At 35.3% G+C, this 20,306-nt stretch overlaps 1 protein-coding gene across 1 annotated transcript; it reads right to left on the bottom strand.

The window, feature by feature from the left end:
• Nucleotides 1-1,820: 1,820 nt before the first annotated feature.
• Nucleotides 1,821-12,048, bottom strand: LOC149410083 (modular serine protease-like). Its single transcript, XM_089648522.1, has 7 exons — nucleotides 11,838-12,048; nucleotides 10,672-10,878; nucleotides 10,323-10,490; nucleotides 8,342-8,475; nucleotides 6,076-6,255; nucleotides 4,913-5,072; nucleotides 1,821-4,083 (listed from the first exon to the last, which is right to left on the bottom strand). The coding sequence occupies exons 2-7, from the start codon at nucleotides 10,865-10,867 to the stop codon at nucleotides 3,839-3,841; spliced, it is 1,083 nt and encodes a 360-aa protein (XP_089504648.1). The 5' UTR covers nucleotides 10,868-10,878; nucleotides 11,838-12,048; the 3' UTR covers nucleotides 1,821-3,838.
• Between the last annotated feature and the right edge of the window lie 8,258 nt (nucleotides 12,049-20,306).

Here is a 20,306-nt window from a genome sequence, read left to right as displayed (position 1 = left end):
GTGGTTTTCTCAAGTAAATGAAGGAAGTGGAAATAGTTGGAAGCCGAAATCAACCCACTTCCCGACGCCCGATCGAGCTGAAATTCGGCAGATAGACTCGTTGTCGATGAAAATGCACTTTTGTAGCACTCGTGCATACATATTGTAACGTTAAAAAAATATGCAAATTTAAATTGCCAAAGTAGTGCCCGATTATTGTTGTGTTGAAAGTTTCTCGGGTGCGCGGATGGAGAAGACCGGTGACAATACAGAAAAAAAACGAACGGACGCGGTTTTTTTGGAGGACGATTCCGCGGCGCTGAGAGTGGCTTGACTATCTTATTATTTAAAACGTAGACTAGTTGAGACGATTTCCAAACGCGCCATTGGGGCGATTGAGTATATGCGTTGGGTTTTGCCAGACAAATTTATATCAAAAAAATGAAAAAGAGCACGCGGATACCATCAACCGATCCTTCGGAGAATGAAGGATACAGTAAACTAACCAAACATTAAACAAACGTTTTGACTCCTGCGCGAGATCAGCACGTTCTTTGTTCGAGTGTTGTTGTTCGGTGAGATTAAAATATACAATCAGTTATTTGGATTATAAAATAGTTTTATTTGTGAGTGTTTTTGAAGTATAATTCCTTGGAGACTACAGTGGATTACCAAGCATGCTGTCGGGGTGACATCAAGATGAATCCTCATTGTCCCCGCGTAGCCTGCCAAACGTTCAATGGATGCTGGTTAATTGAGGATGGCCTCGCGCACTCCTTCCCACGAATCTCTACCTGGAGTTAACTCATACGGATTTCGCGGGGACCTGTCGTCCTGCTCACCGCTGGCGGACTCTCCAGCCACCCTCAGACAGGACAACATGATCAAGGTTCTTCAATGTTTTCACACATTCTGCCCTCCTTGCCTTAGCCCCATCATAGCCCAGGTGATTGACAAGGGTCCATGCTCATCAGACATGACAACACGCATTGGATAATATATTAAATAAATAAAAAATAATGCAGTTAATGTAGAACATAAATTAAGGTAATATTTAACTAGAATTTGACGGCCTCCAAAGAGGGGTAAGGCTCTCGAAAATACTTTCAGTATCGCCTTGGTGTGAGACCACCATTAAGAATTGAAACGCTGCTTGAAATGGCTTCGGGCGTGTTTTGTGACCAGATTTTAATAGCCAGGTGCTTCCCCACTTTCCTCTACACCATCTCCTTCCCCTCCCCACTATCTTCAGCCTCATAAAATACCTAGACGGTAGACTAGGTATTTTATGAGGTATTTTACCTAGACGGTAGACTAGGTATAGGTAGGTTGGGACTCAACTGCTCCCTAGAGATAGGGAGCAGTTGAGTCTCTTGTGGAGTTTCACATTTAAGAAAATGGATTAGGTTTTAGCGTTGTTGATTCCAGTCCCCGGACAGGAAGGTTCAATCTTCAGTCAAACCAATTAATTTTTTTAGTTTAATTTTAAAATACATATTAAATTGTTTGTCAGATCAGAATTGTTATGACGAATATAAATTGACTCTAAAGACACCGACGGAGGTAGACAACTACTTAAATCTAGAAAAAAATCACCCACGCTTTTTTTAAAGGTTTTTTTATTCATTTTATAAAAAAAGTATAATTATTTAAATTTACATCATGAGAACATATTTCAAACTATAATTAAACATGTTTACTTTTACGAGAGTCTAACACTCGTGGGTAAAGGGAAAAAAAATAAAATTGAAAACTTAACATACGTATTTATATAGAAGAAAAAAATTCACAAAAACATATAAAGTGAAGAGATTTTTATTTTTTTTATAATAATATATAAAATAATATAATGGGATGTTATCGTGATTCAAATTCGCTAAATTATTTAAGGTAGTAAAGTTTATTTTATTTTTAAATTTATTTAAGTCCGGTTCTAACCTTACCTCTGTCGCTAGTTGATTAAACCACACCACTCCAGTGTAAGTGTACTATTATTGTGCAAAACTGGTGTGCATTAATGGAGTGCATAAGCGACCCATTGTATTTTGCCTACTGCTCTCAACACGAACCATAGCACGTTTATTAAGTATCTTAAGTAAAATACATAAATACGTGTGGATTATTGTGTTACCAGTTTATTAAAATAAAATAAGGATTATAAAATAGTTTTTAATTATTTTAAGATGTCATGGATAATGCAAAATTTAAACGAGTTCCGTAAATGCATCCTTGAGGAATTGATGTGAAAAAAAGCGTATTTTTTAATTTTAACAGCATGAACATAAGCTAAATGATGCGATACAATAAACCAAACGATGAATTCTAAAGTAATTGATGTATAAAAATTGAAATCTTTAATACTATTTCACAAATGAATTTCAATACATTTGGATTGAACGAATTTGGAGACACACTAAATTGTCATAAACGAGAGATGATAATGGTTTAAGCCTAGAGCACGAGAAAAATATGAATTACTGGGTTTTCCAATAAGAGGTGTTATTTTGATATTCAGTCGTAAAAGATCAATGGTTTCGTTGCTTGTGTGGCACGTAGCGACGTCTTGTTGAAATTAAACGTTGTCCAGATCAATACCATCCAATTCCGGCCATAAAAAATCATTAATCATCTCTCAATAGCGCAATCCATTCACCGTAACTGTTGCTCCAGCCTTATTTTCGAAAAAGTAAGGTCCAATGACTCCGCCGGACCATAAACCGCACCAAACAGTCACACGTTGAGGATAAAGAGGCTTTTCAACAATAACTCTTGGGTTTTCCGAGCCCCAGATGCGACAATTATGCTTGTTGACGAAGCCACCGAGGTGGAAATGGGCTTCATCACTCGAGATGATTTGCATTTGATTCACTCAAGTGAATTTTGATAATTTCAATGCCTTTTATGAAGCGTGTATCGTTCCATTTTTATTAAAAACGTAGTTTCTACTTGTCAAATGTCAACAATTGACAGCTTCAAAAGTAACATCTACCGAAATAGCGGGCTATTCAAAATAACACCTCTTATTGGAAAACCCTCTACATGAGAAAAAAAGCGTAAACTATGCTACGAAGGGGTATTTTCACGAACTATGAATACCGTTAAAATGTGTGTAATTCTGACCTTTGTACTAAAAATATTTAATGTTAATATTTTCATTAATAATTATTGATTTTTAAAACGATCTAAACAGCACGAAACAGTTCCAACCGGCTGCAACGTCATAATGACGTAGAAAACGTCAATGTCTGGTAAGATGACTGTCACAAACGTCGCGTCACGTCTCACCGAATTTACAAATAAAAACGTTGTTTTGGCGGCAAATCGAAAATGACAAACTTTAAATCGTTATGGAAAATGTATTCGTTAACATAAATACCCTTTTTGCTAAAGGAAGGAAGCAACCGCAAACTTCGCGAAACGCCGAATAATTCGTGGTTCGGCTCGCGTTTTTGGACGATTGTTGTTTATGAGGGTATAAAAGTAATTAATCTATTTGACGAATCAAGAGGTCTTTATAATATCTTGCATAAACAGGCTTAAATTATATTAGTAATATTCGATCAGGTTGAAACAACTACAAAATATGACACAATATCTCGTTTGGTCAACAAGAGGGTTTCATAATTGAATAACTCAGACCACCATCGTTAATAAACTTAAATTATTGCACAATCTTAAATCATTGTATTGATTTTAAGATTGTGCAAGGTTATTGCTATTGCAATAGGTTATTGCAATCTAATGGTTAATACAGAAAATTCTTAAGAAAGTTCGATAACTGCGCGCTTCCAAGATGCTTCTTGAATTAAATACATTTAAATTATCTTAAATTCGGCGCCCTATTTGGGACATCCGTTTTCTATTGGTTAACATCGTTAGTAATGTGAGGTCGAGTCACACTTTTAATAGTCTTCTTTAGCCAGTCCCTCATCTTGAAGATGCTGGTGAAAGCCGTGTAGGTGTTGGCTCGGCAGGAAGATTTGGCATCATTGAGGGGTCCGTTGCTCACCACCCCGCGGAGAAACCAGCGTGTGAAGCCCTCTCTATCACCCAGGGAAGGAAATACCAGGCCTCCACCGCTGTCACCCTGGCACATGGCCCTGCCTGAAAAAAAACAGGAAATGATTTAATAAAGCTTTAAAAAACCGACTGAAGCTGCATTGAAAGTTCTCCTTCTTTCTCATGATAACTCTCCACACCTTCGCAAATCTTCCTCTATTTCTTGGTAACTCTCCACACTACCGCGAATCAGCCAAATTCTTACGAAAATCATTACGAATTCTTCAATTAATCAAAGTAAAGTCAAAAAGTACAATTACACTAACCTAAAATAGATAACAATTTTTTTACGAAGATGGTCAACTCACGGGTTCCTCGCCAATTTAGTATTTGATTTGACTCAAGATTCACAGCGTTAGATTTCTAAATGTACATCTAATCCAGAATATTGTAACATTTAATACCATTTAGTGGTAATAGATCCCGATTGTCACTACCGAAGAGTGAATACAAATTTAAAAGCATGAAGAGCGACCGTAGTGCTGAATAAAGACTTTCCTGATCTCCGGTGGAGAAGTGCAGAAAGCGCCCTGATGTGAGGATGAAGAAGGAGTAAATATGCGCCTGCGCTATCTGGGGACTTCGGAAGACAGCACTGATGCTGCGGGAAGACATGAACCCTTCCAAGTGCTCATCACGAACTGAAAAACCCCTGTGTCTCCCATATTAGCGTTCTCACAGTGCGTACGTGAATTCTGGATCACAAAACTTTGCCCGGCATCGTAATTTCGCTATAATAGACGTCAGGCCAGCTTCAGGACTAACATATAAATTATGTTGCCTTCTAATATTATAGTAACAATGCTATTCATTGCATGCGTTCTTCAACTGACAATCCCATCATGTACCCCGTTACACCCTGTATAGTATTTACCGTTGAGATGTCCAGCGCACATCTTATCTGTGGTGAGGTACTTGCTGAACTTGTACTTGGACATCTCCATACGGCATTCCCCGTAACCAATGACTGGCAGATCCAGGGTCTTCAGTTCCTCTGATGGTTCTCCGTTCTCTGTACTTCCCCAGCCAGCTACCTGCAAGGTACATATTTGTTGTGTTACAAAAGGTTTTGGAGGATTGTTATCATCGCCAGTTTAAATGGGTTGTTGGCTAAATGATTCTGTGGTTCTCCAATCCGCAGAATCAAAGGTTACGTGATTACTCTTAGTGTGAAATATTGAGAATTTGGACAATTCCAATTTAGTTTTTTATTTTAACAAAATTCACATTTAATAATTTTATGAACAAATAGATCAAGTACGCTAGAGGAGATTTAGGGCTAACCCGACGGCTAGACTGCTGGAGACAGAATAATATTATTTGCCGCGCGAGGTACCGCGCGCAGGTTTACAATGATACCAGCCTCACAAGAATGTAGGCAACTCCCTATAATTTACCTATAAAAGTCAATCATTGATGTTGTGTACATTTGTTACTACAATTTACACTACTTTAAAATGTAATAATAATGAATGAAGCTTATATTCCGAATTTATTGTAGAATTTCTTAGAAAACTTGCGGTTTCGCTGCATCTACAAATAAATGTTATTATGAATATCCTATTTACAAGAAAGATGCATAATTATTGATTTTTCACTTCCCTTTAAAAAAAACAAGCATAAAAAACACGGTTGCTAAGAATACATGAATCCATTATAATAACAATAGAGTATCCCAGTATTTTGTACAAACCTTCAGTACACTTCAGATTATTAAAAGAAAACTCTACTTGAAGCAAAGTTCTGCAGTTAAAACTTAATTTCCCTGTTTGCATTTATGCATAAGATTTATTTTATTAACGGTCCCAAAATGGTGCCTTGTGGCACTCCTAACGAAGTAGAAGAAGATCAAGTTGGAGGTTAACACAAATATGTATTAGATACCTATCTATAATGTTGAAATTATCAAGACTACCGATACCAACGTAAGATTGAGTGTATTTTTATTCCTAAGACACACCACGCAAATATTAATTATAAAAGTTCAGTTTCTGAACAATTTGAGAATTCAATGAATAATATTGTTTACTTGTTTACCTTGCCGATTTTTCCAGGTTCTGTTTGAAAGTTCTCAAACCTCTCATTGACGATGTCGTAGCAAACGGCCCGGACAGAGTGTGCCAACTTAAAGGGAGTCGCCAGCTGCAGCAGGGCCAGGTCTTGTTGCTGGTTTTGCTCATCCCCGCCATAGCGGGGGGGAAGATAAATTTCAGTTACCTGCAAATTATAGATGATTATTGTGGTGTTAGAAAGCATTTAATGTTTATTTATTTATGTTAGAAGAGTAGGCACAAGGAGGAACGCGGGAGACCTTTTGGGGATCTGGTGAGAGGCACGAAATGAAAGTCGGTCGTGAAGGTCACAGTGTTTATTGGTGAGTCAGGTAGCCGTGATGAGAGTTGACGTAGGACAGATGTAGTATTCTCCGGATGCTGGCTGTGATGACTGGTCAAGTGCGGGTTAGTGAGTCGACGCCAGGCGCTGGTGACCGGGACTCGTTGACGGTCAGACACTGGCGAAGAACGTGGGTCTTCAGGTACTCCAGTGCTGACGGGAAGGCCGAAGGTGCGGTGGACCTTGTAGGCGGTTGAGCGGGAGCTTCGTAGACCAGTAAAGATGCTGCGTGTCCTCGCGGTGGTCATGGTGCGTGGATGAAACGCTGGTCAGAGGCGCTGGAACCAAGGCGCTATATCCGTTGAAGCGCTGGCCAGGGACGGTGGCCAAGGCGCTAGGATGATGTCCCAATGGAGTTTATGATTGAATACGGGCGGAACCGGGAATATTGTCCTTCGTGGGGGCGCGGGGCGCGCCGGTTGTCACTCGCGAGAATTGTCAACTGACGGCAGATTGATGACTGACTGACTGCTCGCCGCGTCGGGCTTATTTATACGGTATAGCCGGTGGCGACAGTAGGTAGGTGGAATTGCAAATAAATCGGAGAAACTCGCTCAGTCTGGGCCTTTCGGGAACTTTCGGTCGGCGCTGCAACTACGCATAGGCGATAGGCTCGAACCTTCTTGCGAGTTGGCGTAATGTGCCCGACCGATTGCGACGTATTGTCGTAGGTAGCCCGCGTTGTTAACGATTTGTTCTTGGTAGTAATTTGCTAGTACCTAAGTAGGTCGAGCTGTTTACTATTAATGAGACAATTCTGGATTGTTCTCTCGACGCTACAACCCTATTATAAATTATACACTATTGAATTATTGTTTGAATTGTGTGAAATTATTAAGTAAATAACTTTATGTAGCTTTAGAGCGAAATAGAAATACTGTAAAGTATAATAAAAAGCAAATGTTTTAGATTAATATCCCTCTCTCACATCCGACTCTCATTGTATGCATTTATTAATATCGTAATCATTGTATGCATTTATTAATAAACTAACTCTCGTTAATAATCCAACCACTGCATTATTATAAAAGCTTTAAAGGAACTGTCACCTCCCCTTGAGTATTAATTTTTACATATTTTAAAACTAGTTAACATAGTAAATTATCATATGCTTTCGTAATGTATCATATGCTTGTCTCAAAGACTAAGCCATGCAAGTGTCAGTAAAAGCCGTATTAAGATGAAACCGCGAATGGCTCAAAATGTCAGTTTTGGTTAACTTTTGGTTACTTGGATAACTGTGGCAATTCTAGAGCTAATACAAGTAAACGAGGCTCTGACCGGAATGTTTTTATTAGATTACAAACCAATCGGCAGAATTACTCTCTGTTCTCAATGTACTTAACTGTTTCAATGCGAAATCCATATTTTAATCCTATTTCATTTCCCATACTAACTGAGAATATACAAAGTAACAATTATTTTACAAGCAATAATTATTCGCCTGAAACACTCATCCACATTGAAAAATCTCCTGATAAAAGACACATGACGCCAACGGGACACGAACCCGTGTCCCTTCGATTTCCGGTCGACAGCTCTGACCACTGAGCTATGGCGGCTTATCTCTTATCCGCGAAATAATTCAATATATACTAGTGTTTCATTCAACAATTACTGCTTGTTACATTTTTTCACCTGAAAACAACCAACTTTATTTTATATGAGAAAGGCATTGTAAGTGCTAACTTTCTCACTAGATGGCGTCGAGAAAAATTGTCTATATTTTTAGGTGAAATACTAGAACTTGTCAAATACTTTTATCAGGAGATTTTTCAATGTCGATGAGTGTTTCAGGCGAATAATTATTGCTTGTAAAATAATTGTTACCCTTTGTGCTCTGCATAAAAAATCTTGTCTTAAACATTAGTTTACAAAAAAAATAATAATACAAAGTAATTTTACCAACATCTGATTTCTGGATGAGTTTTACGTTTTCAGCCAAATCGTTGTCCCAGGACCTGAGGAACTTCCCGGCGGCCACCTTGTAATACTTTGCATCTATCTTTTCTAGTTTAACAGGGTCAAAGAAGCAATGCGCGGCTGAAAAGATAACATTAAACTGAAAAAAATACACATCGAATAGCTATTAAAAAACGTAACAGTAATTAAAAGTTTTAATTTCATTAAAAATAATATTAAAGGAGAATTATTTTTTACCATGCCCTCTAAAAATATTATATCAAATAGCTCTCTAAAAGTATTATATAAACACTTCTCTAGTCATCTAGTCAATCCAAATTATGCAAGTGCATTATATAAGCATAATAAATACAAAACAATACAAGAACAACACGTCAACTCACTAGAGATCAAATGGGAAAATAATTCACCGATTACATATATTTTCTTATCAGAGGGTTCGGCTCGGTAGAACTCCTAACTGGACTTATAAATCCTACTGATCCCTCAATAAAAATATTTAAAAAATCTTTCGTAATCCTACATGTATTTAAAGTGATTGATTTTTGCATTTTTAAATATAAATTCTTTGACAGATCTAATACGCCTAAATTTTGAATGAGAGAGCTAGGTAGAATGCCAGTAGCCGAAATAACAAATGGTAATATTTTTACAGTCTAAAATTCTTATAATCTCATATCCTAAATCTGTGTATTTTCTTTTTTTTCAGAAAAAGATTTTTGAATATTACAGGAATTTGGAATAGCGACATCAATGATGTAAGTTTTTTTTTAAAATTTTTTCATACTATATCGGGTTTATTATGACTAATCGTTCGGTCTGTTAGTATAGTTTTATCATAATATAGTTTATAAAATTCATTTTCTAAAAATGAATTTGGTTTGTAATCATAATATGTTACTATATTACGGCAGTCAATCAAGTTATGTTTTATTACCAAACTTTGGTGAATTATTTTTAAAATTTGATTGTGCCTAAATGTATAATCCATTCTAAAGTTTCCGGAAAAGCCAAACATTTTGTAGATAAATCATCAATTTGATTTGTATCTTTGATTATATGCTTCCTATAATTTTTAGTATTAATGACCCTGAATGGCAAGCATAAATCCTTCTATTTCTGCGCTCAACTCTCTAATACTCAACCAATTGTTTGACGATAGTGTTAGAAAATAGAGTTTAGTGTAGCTTTGCATAGATGTCGCTATATGTAGATACTTACCTTTCCAACAGACTGTTCGTTAATAAATAAGTTGATGTTTATGTTAGGATAGTTTTTCATAGATGTCGCCATAGATTCTTCCCTGTTAAAGGTTAATAAATAGGTTGATTTATCATTTTTATGTCTCTTCTGCAATAAACATTTCTGGCGAAATAAGTGGGTTTATATTTCTACCTTGATCCAAAATTAAACAATAGTTTGTCAACGTACTTTGGTTGAGATAATTGAAGTGTTTTGCTTGAATAATTTTATTTGAAATTTCAACTAGCCTCAAACTATCTATGTTTCTAAATCTATTGTAAGATGTTTGTATATTTAATAAAAAAATGAAATTACTTAAAAAATAAAGATATCAACAACTAAAACTGAAATTAAGCTTGTCAGGAATAATTAACTAAATAATTGCCTGTTTTTCCAGTCTATATTCATCTCTACTTTATTTAGATGTTTCTAATTAATCTCTTCATTGCTCAATATTTAGTATGTAACAGAATCCTATATATGTACACCTACACATATAGATGATCCAAAAGTTTCAATTGCTCCTATTATTATATAAGCGTTCCTTGAATCTTTTTACATCTGCTCGATATCGAACAAAAAAGCGTCTAACGAGATGGTATACAAGTTAAGACATGTTCGAGGGAGCGTAAAAAATCGATCATGAAATAAGCTTTGTACTGTGAAAAAATGGTAGGAATCTAGACACCAAAGTTGATATAAAATATATTTTGAACAAAACTTACCACTGATTACAAGATTAGCATGTATAATGGAACCTCCGCAAATCTGTATGACGGTATTTGTTGTTTCATCCCACTGGAAGATCCCGACGTGCCAAGGGAACGTATCTTTTTTAACAGTGAACCCATGTACAATTTGTACTCCACCAAAGGCCTTTTCTAAACCGCAATCTGCAATAAAACTGTTTTGTTAACTTCAAAGAAAGCACATTTTTTTGGATCTTAAAACGATCGTTCAATCTTGAACTAAACGTAATATGTAAAAAAATTTTTAAAAAAAGCCAGTAGTTCCATTTAAGCCTCGGGTTTAAAGGTTTTATTCGGTATTTCAGCGAGCAAGAAAATACTTAACCTGGTCTACAATCTGGAATAGGGTTGTCCCAACTCCCGCCTTGCATGCAGATCAGGTCGTCAAGGTCATCGCTGGGATTGTGGTGCCCGGACTTGCAAGTTGAAGTAATTACGGATCCATAAGGCAGATGCTTGGGACAGTCCATCTCGGTTCCTGATTTATAGCACCTGAAGTCCACAGTGAGGGATTCGACCATTGGACATCTTTCTGAAATTCAATTTTTTAAATAAAAGTATGGGGATCAACGAACTATCCAGACTGTTGATGATAGGAAATCATCACGCATCTGACACAGCCGCGGTTGTAGGAACACTGGATTGTACTCTTTGCTAATTTTTTTTATTTATTTATTTATTTATTTATTTATTTAATACATGTTACATTATTATGAAATTTACATAGAGTAGATATAATGAATCACCATACTAGGCGGCTGCCTGTTTCATGGTGACCAATTGAGTGTAATTAATTTGTATGAAATATGAAATCTAGTGTAAACATATGAAATTAGTAACTATAGATGAAGCTAAAATTAAAATAGACGTATACACATTTTTGCACTCATTAAAACACTTGCAGGCAGCCTAAGGTATTCTTAAAATCGGAGAATCAATTAGAAATGAGAAAAGAGTATCACAAAGCACCGTTAAACTCATACACAGGTACTACTAACGAACTCTTTCTTTTTAACGAACCTTCTTGTGTCCAGCTTTGGAAATAAACCTCCTTCCGAATTTCCCATCTCTTGGCAGGAGGGACATTCATCTTTTGGTGATCGATTGTTGGCAAGTTGTTGAGAACACTTTCTACACAATAAATGGTAGTCAGTCGAATAAAACGCAAGTAACACCGACCTCATCGCTATAACCACACTTCGTAACCGTTAATCTCCACCACCCACGGTGTTGCATTAGCCAGGGGTGATCCATGATCTTTACCAGATGCTATCCGGACAGAGGCTTTGCGATGTTGTTACTCGTAGCTGGTGGTGAAGATCATTAAATTAAGACTGAGAGTCGATCAGTAATATTACTGGACTGTTACTGGCGCAGGCGTTGGTCTTTTGGAGCATTTCCAATAGGTCTAAAAACTGGGGAAGGACATAAAACATAAACGAAGTTTAAATTAAATAACAACAGCTGGAATGGTCATGAAAAAAGCCTTACTCCTGCAAATTGGCGGTGAACTATCCCATTTGCCGGAATCGCAAGTGGCGAACACCTTTTCTGTAGAAGGGTCATAATTCGTGTTGCAAGAGTAGGTGATGAGAGTGAACTCATCCACGATAGTCCCAGGCAGCAAGTTCTTGCTAGGACCCGACACTGTGAACTTGCCGTGAGATGGATAGCTTGGCAAGGTACATTTAGATCTGAGAAAAAATGACAAATACAATCAAATAAAAAAATTGAAGAATAAAAGCAACAATTTTTTTTTAATTATCTTTCGGAGAGTGATGATTAATGAATATTAACTCTTGTGGTCTTTGAAAGTAAAATAAATTTATACGTAGTAAGTTATATCAATTAACACACAAGTATTTTAATCAATTGAATTTTAAGTTTTGAGTACTTTGATAACATAAAATAATAATAAAATATATTTATTTTAATTTTCCCATAAATCAATATTTTTCGTTTTACTAACAAAATTTTTCATAAAATATGAAAATAAAAATTTCAGAAAGTTTGTTGCCATTAAGAAAATAACACAATGCAGAAATATAACTTTATTACCATTACTAGCTTTACCCATCCAGGCGTTGTTGGCTCAGTCGGACTGTGCGAATAGAGAGACAATATTGCGTGTTGTTTTTACGTCCAACTGATGGCACTGTTTGTCAAAAAGCATGTTTCTCCAACAGATGGTGCTATTTAAAAAAAACATGTTTTTACCTGTCGCAGGTGACATCTGTATAATATGGTTATATAAAAAAACAAGCGTATTTGAATGCAACGTTGTGTCAAAATTTCAAAGCAATCGGTCAAGAATTTTCGGAGATTTAAGATTTTCAACAAACGAACATTTAATTTTTTTTATTTATATGGATAGATATACTCGTATTGATAGATAACGACAAATGAGCCAAGCGCCGATCGCACAAATCGTCAGATTCAATCAAGTAATGGAGGACTTGTATTGAGAGCGCGCCACCGGCCGTCACCATAGGCCTTGTACCTGTGTGATTGAGATTTTAAAACGATTTTTGCTGTGAATATAGTTGGATGTGCGACGCGTAATTTGAATGGATCAGATAAGGGCTACATTGTTGGTTAAAGCTGACTAAACTCTTGAAAACTAACATAACGCACAAGAATCATCTAAAATTATGCCATTCAAACTTTAGACTTTGGACTAAAAAATAATTTGGCCGAGCCATGTGATTTGAAATAATGTTACGTTAAAAAAATACTTGATATCAATGTGGTATCTTCACAAACTATGAAAACGATTAAAAATTTGTGAAAGACTTAAAGTTTGTTTTTCATAATTTTGATTTCAAATGGTTCCAACTGGCAACAACGTCATTACTAATTGGAAAACGCCAATGTTTGGTAAGACGGCTGTCACCAACCTTAACGCCGGCAAACGCCGGTTTTGGCGGAAAATCGAAAATGGCATATTTTAAGTCGTTATAGAAAATTTATTCGTCAAAATAAATATAAAATAAAAATACCTCCATTAGAGTAATTTTTATTTTTTTGATCAAAATAAATTAAAAAACCCATATGGAAGTAAAAAAAATTAGACATGTAAATAAATATTCTTACTTGTCAATAAATGATTGTGGAGTTGTGGTCGATGGAACTGAAAATCAAAAAAATAATTATTAAAAATTTAAAATTATAAACACCCAATATGATTAAAAAATAAAACAAACACTCTGTTTTAAATCACGCTCTCATTATGCACCATTCCGTGTTGATTTTTCAGAACACCTTCGTAACCCTCATTGGCTCAAGTGCCCTGAAGGAATCAAGTACAAATTGTGCTGGATGGTGTTTAAATCCATAAATGAAATGGCTCCACCCTACATCTCTGAACTATGCGTCCCGGAAAACACTGGTCTGAGGCGGTCAACTCTTAGACCAGCAACATCAGCAGCTGTAGGCAGACTGATGGAACCTAAGCGCAAGCCAAATACAAAGTTTGGTGATCGAGCTTTCGGAGTATCTGGGCCGAAGTCTTGGAATAAACTCTCTCCGGAACTAAGATCCAAAACAAGTCTAAGAGAATTCAGGTCTAAACTAAAAACTTACCCTTTTGAGCTATCATAGCGTTAATTAAATATAGCATTCCTGCGAGAAAGTCCAATTATATCCAATTTTCCATTTATGCCCTAAATCCTGTGTCTAAATTTCGCTAATAAACAATTAGTTAATGTTCATTAAAGGTTAATCTCAAGTGATCTACCAGGTACGGATGGTGCTGTATATTATCTCCTTATATAGTTATTAATAACATAGATCATTGTAGAAATGTATTATGTAGAGCGCCCTTGAAGTGATTTTGCACCAAACGACGCTATACAAATCATCCAAATAGTACTTATATATTATTAGCTTCACTTTTTGGTTTCACCAGGATTAATATTTAACTATACAAAAAAATACATATGCATATCCTATGTAAAGGCAGTAAAGATATATGTAAAAGGAGTCCCTAAGTTATGAATTAAACGAATTGGGTGATGGGGGAGTTCATTTGCAATCAACATGACTCAATACATAGTGGTCCCTTAATCAACTGGAATGAACCATTTATTGGCTGATGAGGAGGTCATTTGTAATCAATATGACTCCATACATAGTGGTCCGATTACTAATCAACTGGAATGAACTATTTATTGGGTGATGGGGGAGGTCATTTGCAATCAACATGACTCCATACATAGTGGTCCGATTCTTAATCAACTGGAATGATTTTTAACATCAACTCCACATAGGAGGCCCCGAGAAAAATAAATTCCCCAGGACATATGTCATATTTGGGATGTTGCAGTGCGGAGGTTCTTTTTGAGAAGATGAAGTTGTGAAAATATAATAATAATAATAATAATAATAATGTCTTTATTTAGGAAAGTTTACACATTACAATTATACATACATATTAAGGTGTACATTAATTTGTAACTTTTATATTTAAGGTTATAAATTTAACAAAAATTAAGAACTATTTATACAAACATAATATTTTGAAGGTAAATAGAAAATAAAAGCACAGTTGTGGTTTCTCAAATATCGCCTCACTAGGCTAGCCTGTGTTGAGGCAGAATTATTTGTGTTAGTTTCTAATACCATTGAACATACCTTTACTTGTATTAAGAAGTATTCGCTCAATAATGTGGTGGTAATGTGGTGACTTCAATAACTGCAAATTCGGGTGAATGCACCGGTAAAGGCCCTATTCTTATTTTTAATCCAAATTTTTACATTATCTTTGAAATTTTTTTGTGAATCACATTGTTTTATGCTGTCTGGAAGAATGTTGTAGAGTCTTGTCGCAAAGTATTTAAAATTTCGTTGACCAAACGTAGTATGTGTTTTCGGAATTTGTAATAAGATTTTGTTATTGCTTCGAGTACATCGTGTATTTGAACTTTTTATGTAGTAATTATTTATATTTGAGTATAGATGAGTTAAGATAGTTTTTGCATATAGCTGCCGAACATCGAATACATTCATAATATTAAAAATTAGATTTGAGTCTGTAATTATAGGTAGCCTTAGAATTATTTTTAAAATTGTTTTCTGAGCCTTTATGATTGGGTCTAGTGCAGATGAAGTGCCGCCTCCCCATGCTATGATACCATACTCAATAATAGATTGGCAGACTGCAAAATAAATCATTTTCAGGTCTTGAAAGCCGAGAAAGTTTCGTATGATTCTAAAAAAGTGCATGGTTTTTCTAATTTTGTTTGCAATTATTTGGGTATGAAGGTTCCATTTGAGATATGGATCAATGGTGAGGCCGAGGTACTTCATCTGAGTAGAGCGCTCAATGTAAGGGCACTGACAACATTCATCGGAATTCAAACACGAGTGTATTCTGATGGAGGCATCATCAGGAGGTTGACCAGTAATATTAATACTAGGTGTGACATATTTAGTTTTCTCTGTGTTCAGTGTGAGCGTGTTTATATCCAACCATTTTTTTACCATGCTTATGTCCGTTTCAGCTTTTTTGTAGACAGCTAGCCAAGTGTCAGCTTCAAACAGTAAGACGGTGTCATCGGCAAAACTAACGATTTTCCCCTGAATATTAATGTTGCATAAGTCGTTAATATACAACAGGAACAAAGACGGACCTAATATACTACCTTGTGGTATACCGTAGTTAGATGAACAAGTGTTGCTAATTATGTTATTTATTTTAACTTGTTGCTTGCGCTCATTAAGGTAGCTTTTAAAAAAGTTAAGTTCGTTTCCCGTAATACCGATTTGTTCAAGTTTGTTTATTAATTTACTGTGTGATATTGTATCAAAGGCTTTGGAAAGATCTAAGAAGATTGAAATACATTTTTTTCTTTTATCAAGGCGTTTTACAATGAAATCTGTGACAGCGGCAATAGCGTCCGAGGTGCTCTTGTTTTCTTGAAACCCGTATTGATTTTCTGAGATCAGTTTATGGCTCACGAGGAATCTTACCAGCTGTGAGTTGATGACTTTTTCAAATACTTTTGATAGGCTTGTTAGTAGGGTTATTGGTCGATAATTATTTATATCAGTCTTGTTTCCTGTTTTATGTATAGGAATAACGATACCTTGTTTAAGATTTGAGGGGAAGTGGCCCTGAGTGATACTAAGGTTTATTAAATGTTCTAGGGGCAATGCAATTTCCGTAGACAGCGTTTTCAAGATCTTGGTTGTTATGCCATCAACCCCGGCTGAAGAAGTGATTTTTAGGGAATTAATAATTTTTAGAATCTCTTCTTCTGACACCGTTTGGAAATTGAGTCTTCTGTTGGAGTATTGAAGTCCTCTTTCAGTAGGTTGAACATTCCCATAATTTGGTAGACGAGAAGCAAGATTTGAACCAATATTAATAAAGAAATTATTGATGTAATCCGCAACGACCTTAGGATTTTTTGATGTGTCAATAATTTTTCCATCAATGCAGAGTTTTTGTATGTCCTGTTTGTCTTTGGCATATTGAGTATTTGTGGCTTCTCTTAGAATTTGCCATATTTTTTTGGGATCGTTATTGCTTCCTTTGATTTTGTCTCCATAGTAGATTTCTTTTGCCTTTCTAATGACTTCCCCGCACGTATTTCTGTATCTTTTATAGATGTTTAATGAGATTACGTCGTAAGGATTGTCTTTCACTTTTTTGTGTAGTGCATTTCTTCTGCGAATGCAGTTGATGATTGAATGACTTATCCATGATTTCAAGGGTTTAATTTTGTTTGGAATTTTTTTTGACAAAGTTGTGGTATTATTACTTAATTCATTTTTCAAAAAGTCAACAAAATATCTCCATGCATCATCTGAGTTTTTTATTTGGAAAAGCTCTTGCCAAGATTTATTTTTAATTGAGGTTTTTAAATTTTCAAAGTTAATATTATTGTATATAAGAGACTGATCTCGTCTATTTTGTATGGTGTTGGATTGCAAAGTGAAGATTGTTGTGTAATGATCTGTAATTGTTGATTTGTAAACGATGCTTTTGTTTTGTTTATTAGTTTTGACCATTATGTGATCAATACATGAACTTGATTCATTGACTATTCTTGTTGGTGTATTGATGGTACTAATTAATCCATGGAATTCTAACATGTTCAGGTAGTCGTGACATTGGTGATGTGGATTATTTGGGAGTATGTTGATATTTAAATCTCCCATAATTATCAAATTTTTAGTATTGGAAAGATTGGATAATATGCTATTAAGACTGTTTAGAAATGGTGTGATATTACGATTCGAAGGAGAACGGTAAATTGCTAGAATGCAAGTGTCATTATTGTATGTTATTTGCAAACAGTTCGCGCCAATAATGTCTATTTCCGTTACAATGGGGTTAAGATCATTTTTTGTGTATACGACGACTCCATCGTTCTGGCTATCATGTTTTGTCGAATTGAAGGAAGAGTAGTGATTTATTAATTTTGGAGTATAAATGTTTGACAACCAACATTCCGTGAGAATAATTATATCGAAGTCTATATTAAGGTGGTTAAGCTGTATCTGGAGTTCATTAAAGTTTTTATTAATTGACCTAATATTTTGGTGCATAATTGTAGTGTTTTTTACCTCTGCTATAAGGTATTTGCAAATTTTGGCATCTGAAGTAGTAAAAGGGTTGATTTGATCACCATGTTCTGCATGTACGCGATTAAAGTTAATAGCCATTATAAAATTTATAATAAACAAAAAAAAGAATTGTTTAGTTCCCTTGAATGAGAGCTCCACTAATCCGTGGCCATCACTGGGGGTTTCAACCTTTTATTGCTAGTGCAGGAGTTCATTATTGTTACAGTGCGAAAATAAGCATAAGAGATATGACTCACCAATATTGGGGGAAACGACCCAGTGAATGACCGGTAAAAGTTGGACTCTCAATCAAAGAAATTAATCAATTCTTTTAAGATCATCCGAATGTTTGATGTAGTGTATTTGCCTGTCACCGTCATTTTTCCTAATCATTATTTTACAGTCTTTGTACCAGACATATTTGAAGCCCATTTCTTTTGCCTTTGTTTTAGACCTCCACAGAAGATCTTTGAAATAGGGACCAAGGATTTCTCCAACAAAAATCTTCTGGAATCCGTTTCCTTGTGTTGTAATTATATTAAGTTGCCTTTTGTTCTGTAGAATTTGTCGTCTTTTTTGGGGGTTAGTAAATCTGACGTGGAGTTTTGGGGGAACTCCAGGTCGTCGGTCCGGAATTTTCTTGATGTCGAGGATGTCATCGCTTTTTAATTCGATTCCTGAGACTGCGGCCACCCGTTTAATAATTTCTGCAGGCTGCTCACCCTCTTTTACTTCGATCCCAGTAAATTCAAGGGTGTCTTCATGAGTTACTTGCTCCACTACTGCCAGTCTGGCTTCCAGGCTCTTTATTATTCTGTCTTTTTCCGTTAGCTCCTTTCTCATTAATTCAACTTCCGAAACCAGTTTGATAATGGTCTCCATCTTAAGATGAATGTCATCGTACTGACGGCTGATGAAGTCCCTTGTGTTTCTGGTTTCTTGATTTTCGTCATCTATTTTCTTTATTATTGCTTGTTTAAATACTTCCAATTTTTTTTCCATTTTCATCTCCATTTTCTCCAGGAGATTATCGAAGTTTAAAACGTAGGGCTCAGATGAAAGGTTAGCAGCTGTCGATTGTCCTTTGCTTCTCAGATTTTTTTCTGAATTTGCCATTTTGGTTGACTCTGTGGGTCAAACACTGCCTCTATTACCCTTTTGGTTGACTTGCGATGTACTGATAATTTTTCGATTTTAAACTATTGATAATTATTTATTCACTGGTCAATCACTGACAAATCAAACACTGACTTAGTAAAACTAACAATTTTCATCGGATTTGACACATCCACGGGGAAATTTACTCGCTGTACCAGATTGTTAACTATTTATTTCGGGAGTAGATCAAAACACAGCTACTAAATGAGTCTTGAAGACACCTATGTTGGCGTAGGGAAGAATAACTTAAAGCTTTCCACAGCCGAACTGTTTTAACTCAATTTATGTAGAAACGTCATTTGAAACGACATTTGGAAAACAAACATTACCGATCACTACACGTGTTTTTTAATTCTTCATTTAAAAAAAAAATATGTCCTTTTCCAAAACTGCATTAAAACAGTATAACATAAAAACCTTAAACATACAACTTCTTGAACAAAAATTGAAATCGGAAAAATGGGAAGAAATATTAAACACCGAAGATGCCGAAAAATCTTCAATTATATTCGAAAAAACACTTCGCGAACACATAATAAATGCAACTATACATAAAAACGTTAAACCTAAATCAAAACATAGAAAAATTAAGCCCTGGATCACCCATGGAATAGTTACCTCAATTAGGAATAAAGAAAAACTATTTTATCAAACCCGAAAACAACCTAATGACTTAACTTTATTAGAATTATATAAAAAATACAGAAACAATCTTACAAATTTAATTAAAAAAACAAAAGAAAATTACTTCAAGGTAAAAATTGAAGATAGTGGTAAAGATAACAAAAAAGTCTGGGCTACAATTAACAACATTATTGGCAACGGTAATAAAAATAAACAAATAAATAAAATAACTTATGACAACGAAACAATAGACTCAATAAAAGAACCAACTAAAATTGCAAATATTTTCAACAACTACTTCGCTAAAGTCGGAGAGAAACTTGCCAAAAAAATCGACTCGTTCCAACCTAAAAATACTACCAATACATCCACACAAACTTGCCAAAATATTTTTGAAAAATTTAAAAAATGCACCCAAATAGAAATAGAAAAAATTATAATGAACCTACGAGTGTCCGCGAGCCCTGGTTTTGATAATATCACAGTAAATGTATTAAAACAAATGAGACAATTAATATCCAAACCAATTGCACATATTATTAATAACAGCATACAGCAAGGAATTTACCCAAAAGTATATAAAAATACAATAATAACCCCGATCTT

The sequence above is a fragment of the Hesperophylax consimilis genome, chromosome 28 (genome assembly GCF_061612785.1).
Source record: "Hesperophylax consimilis isolate HC1 chromosome 28, BYU_Hcon_1.0, whole genome shotgun sequence".
Taxonomy (NCBI): domain Eukaryota; kingdom Metazoa; phylum Arthropoda; class Insecta; order Trichoptera; family Limnephilidae; genus Hesperophylax; species Hesperophylax consimilis.
Note: the sequence above shows the minus strand (reverse complement) of the source record. Positions and strands in the feature narration are given on the sequence as shown.

Coding starts and splice junctions, on each gene's coding strand:
- LOC149410083 (XM_089648522.1), bottom strand. CDS start 10,867: ATGGTCGAATCCCTCACTGTGGACTTCAGGTGCTATAAATCAGGAACC. Junction 10,491..10,671: donor TATTCCAGATTGTAGACCAG/GTTAAGTATTTT, acceptor GTTTTATTGCAG/ATTGCGGTTTAGAAAAGGCC. Junction 8,476..10,322: donor TGCTAATCTTGTAATCAGTG/GTAAGTTTTGTT, acceptor TTATCTTTTCAG/CCGCGCATTGCTTCTTTGAC.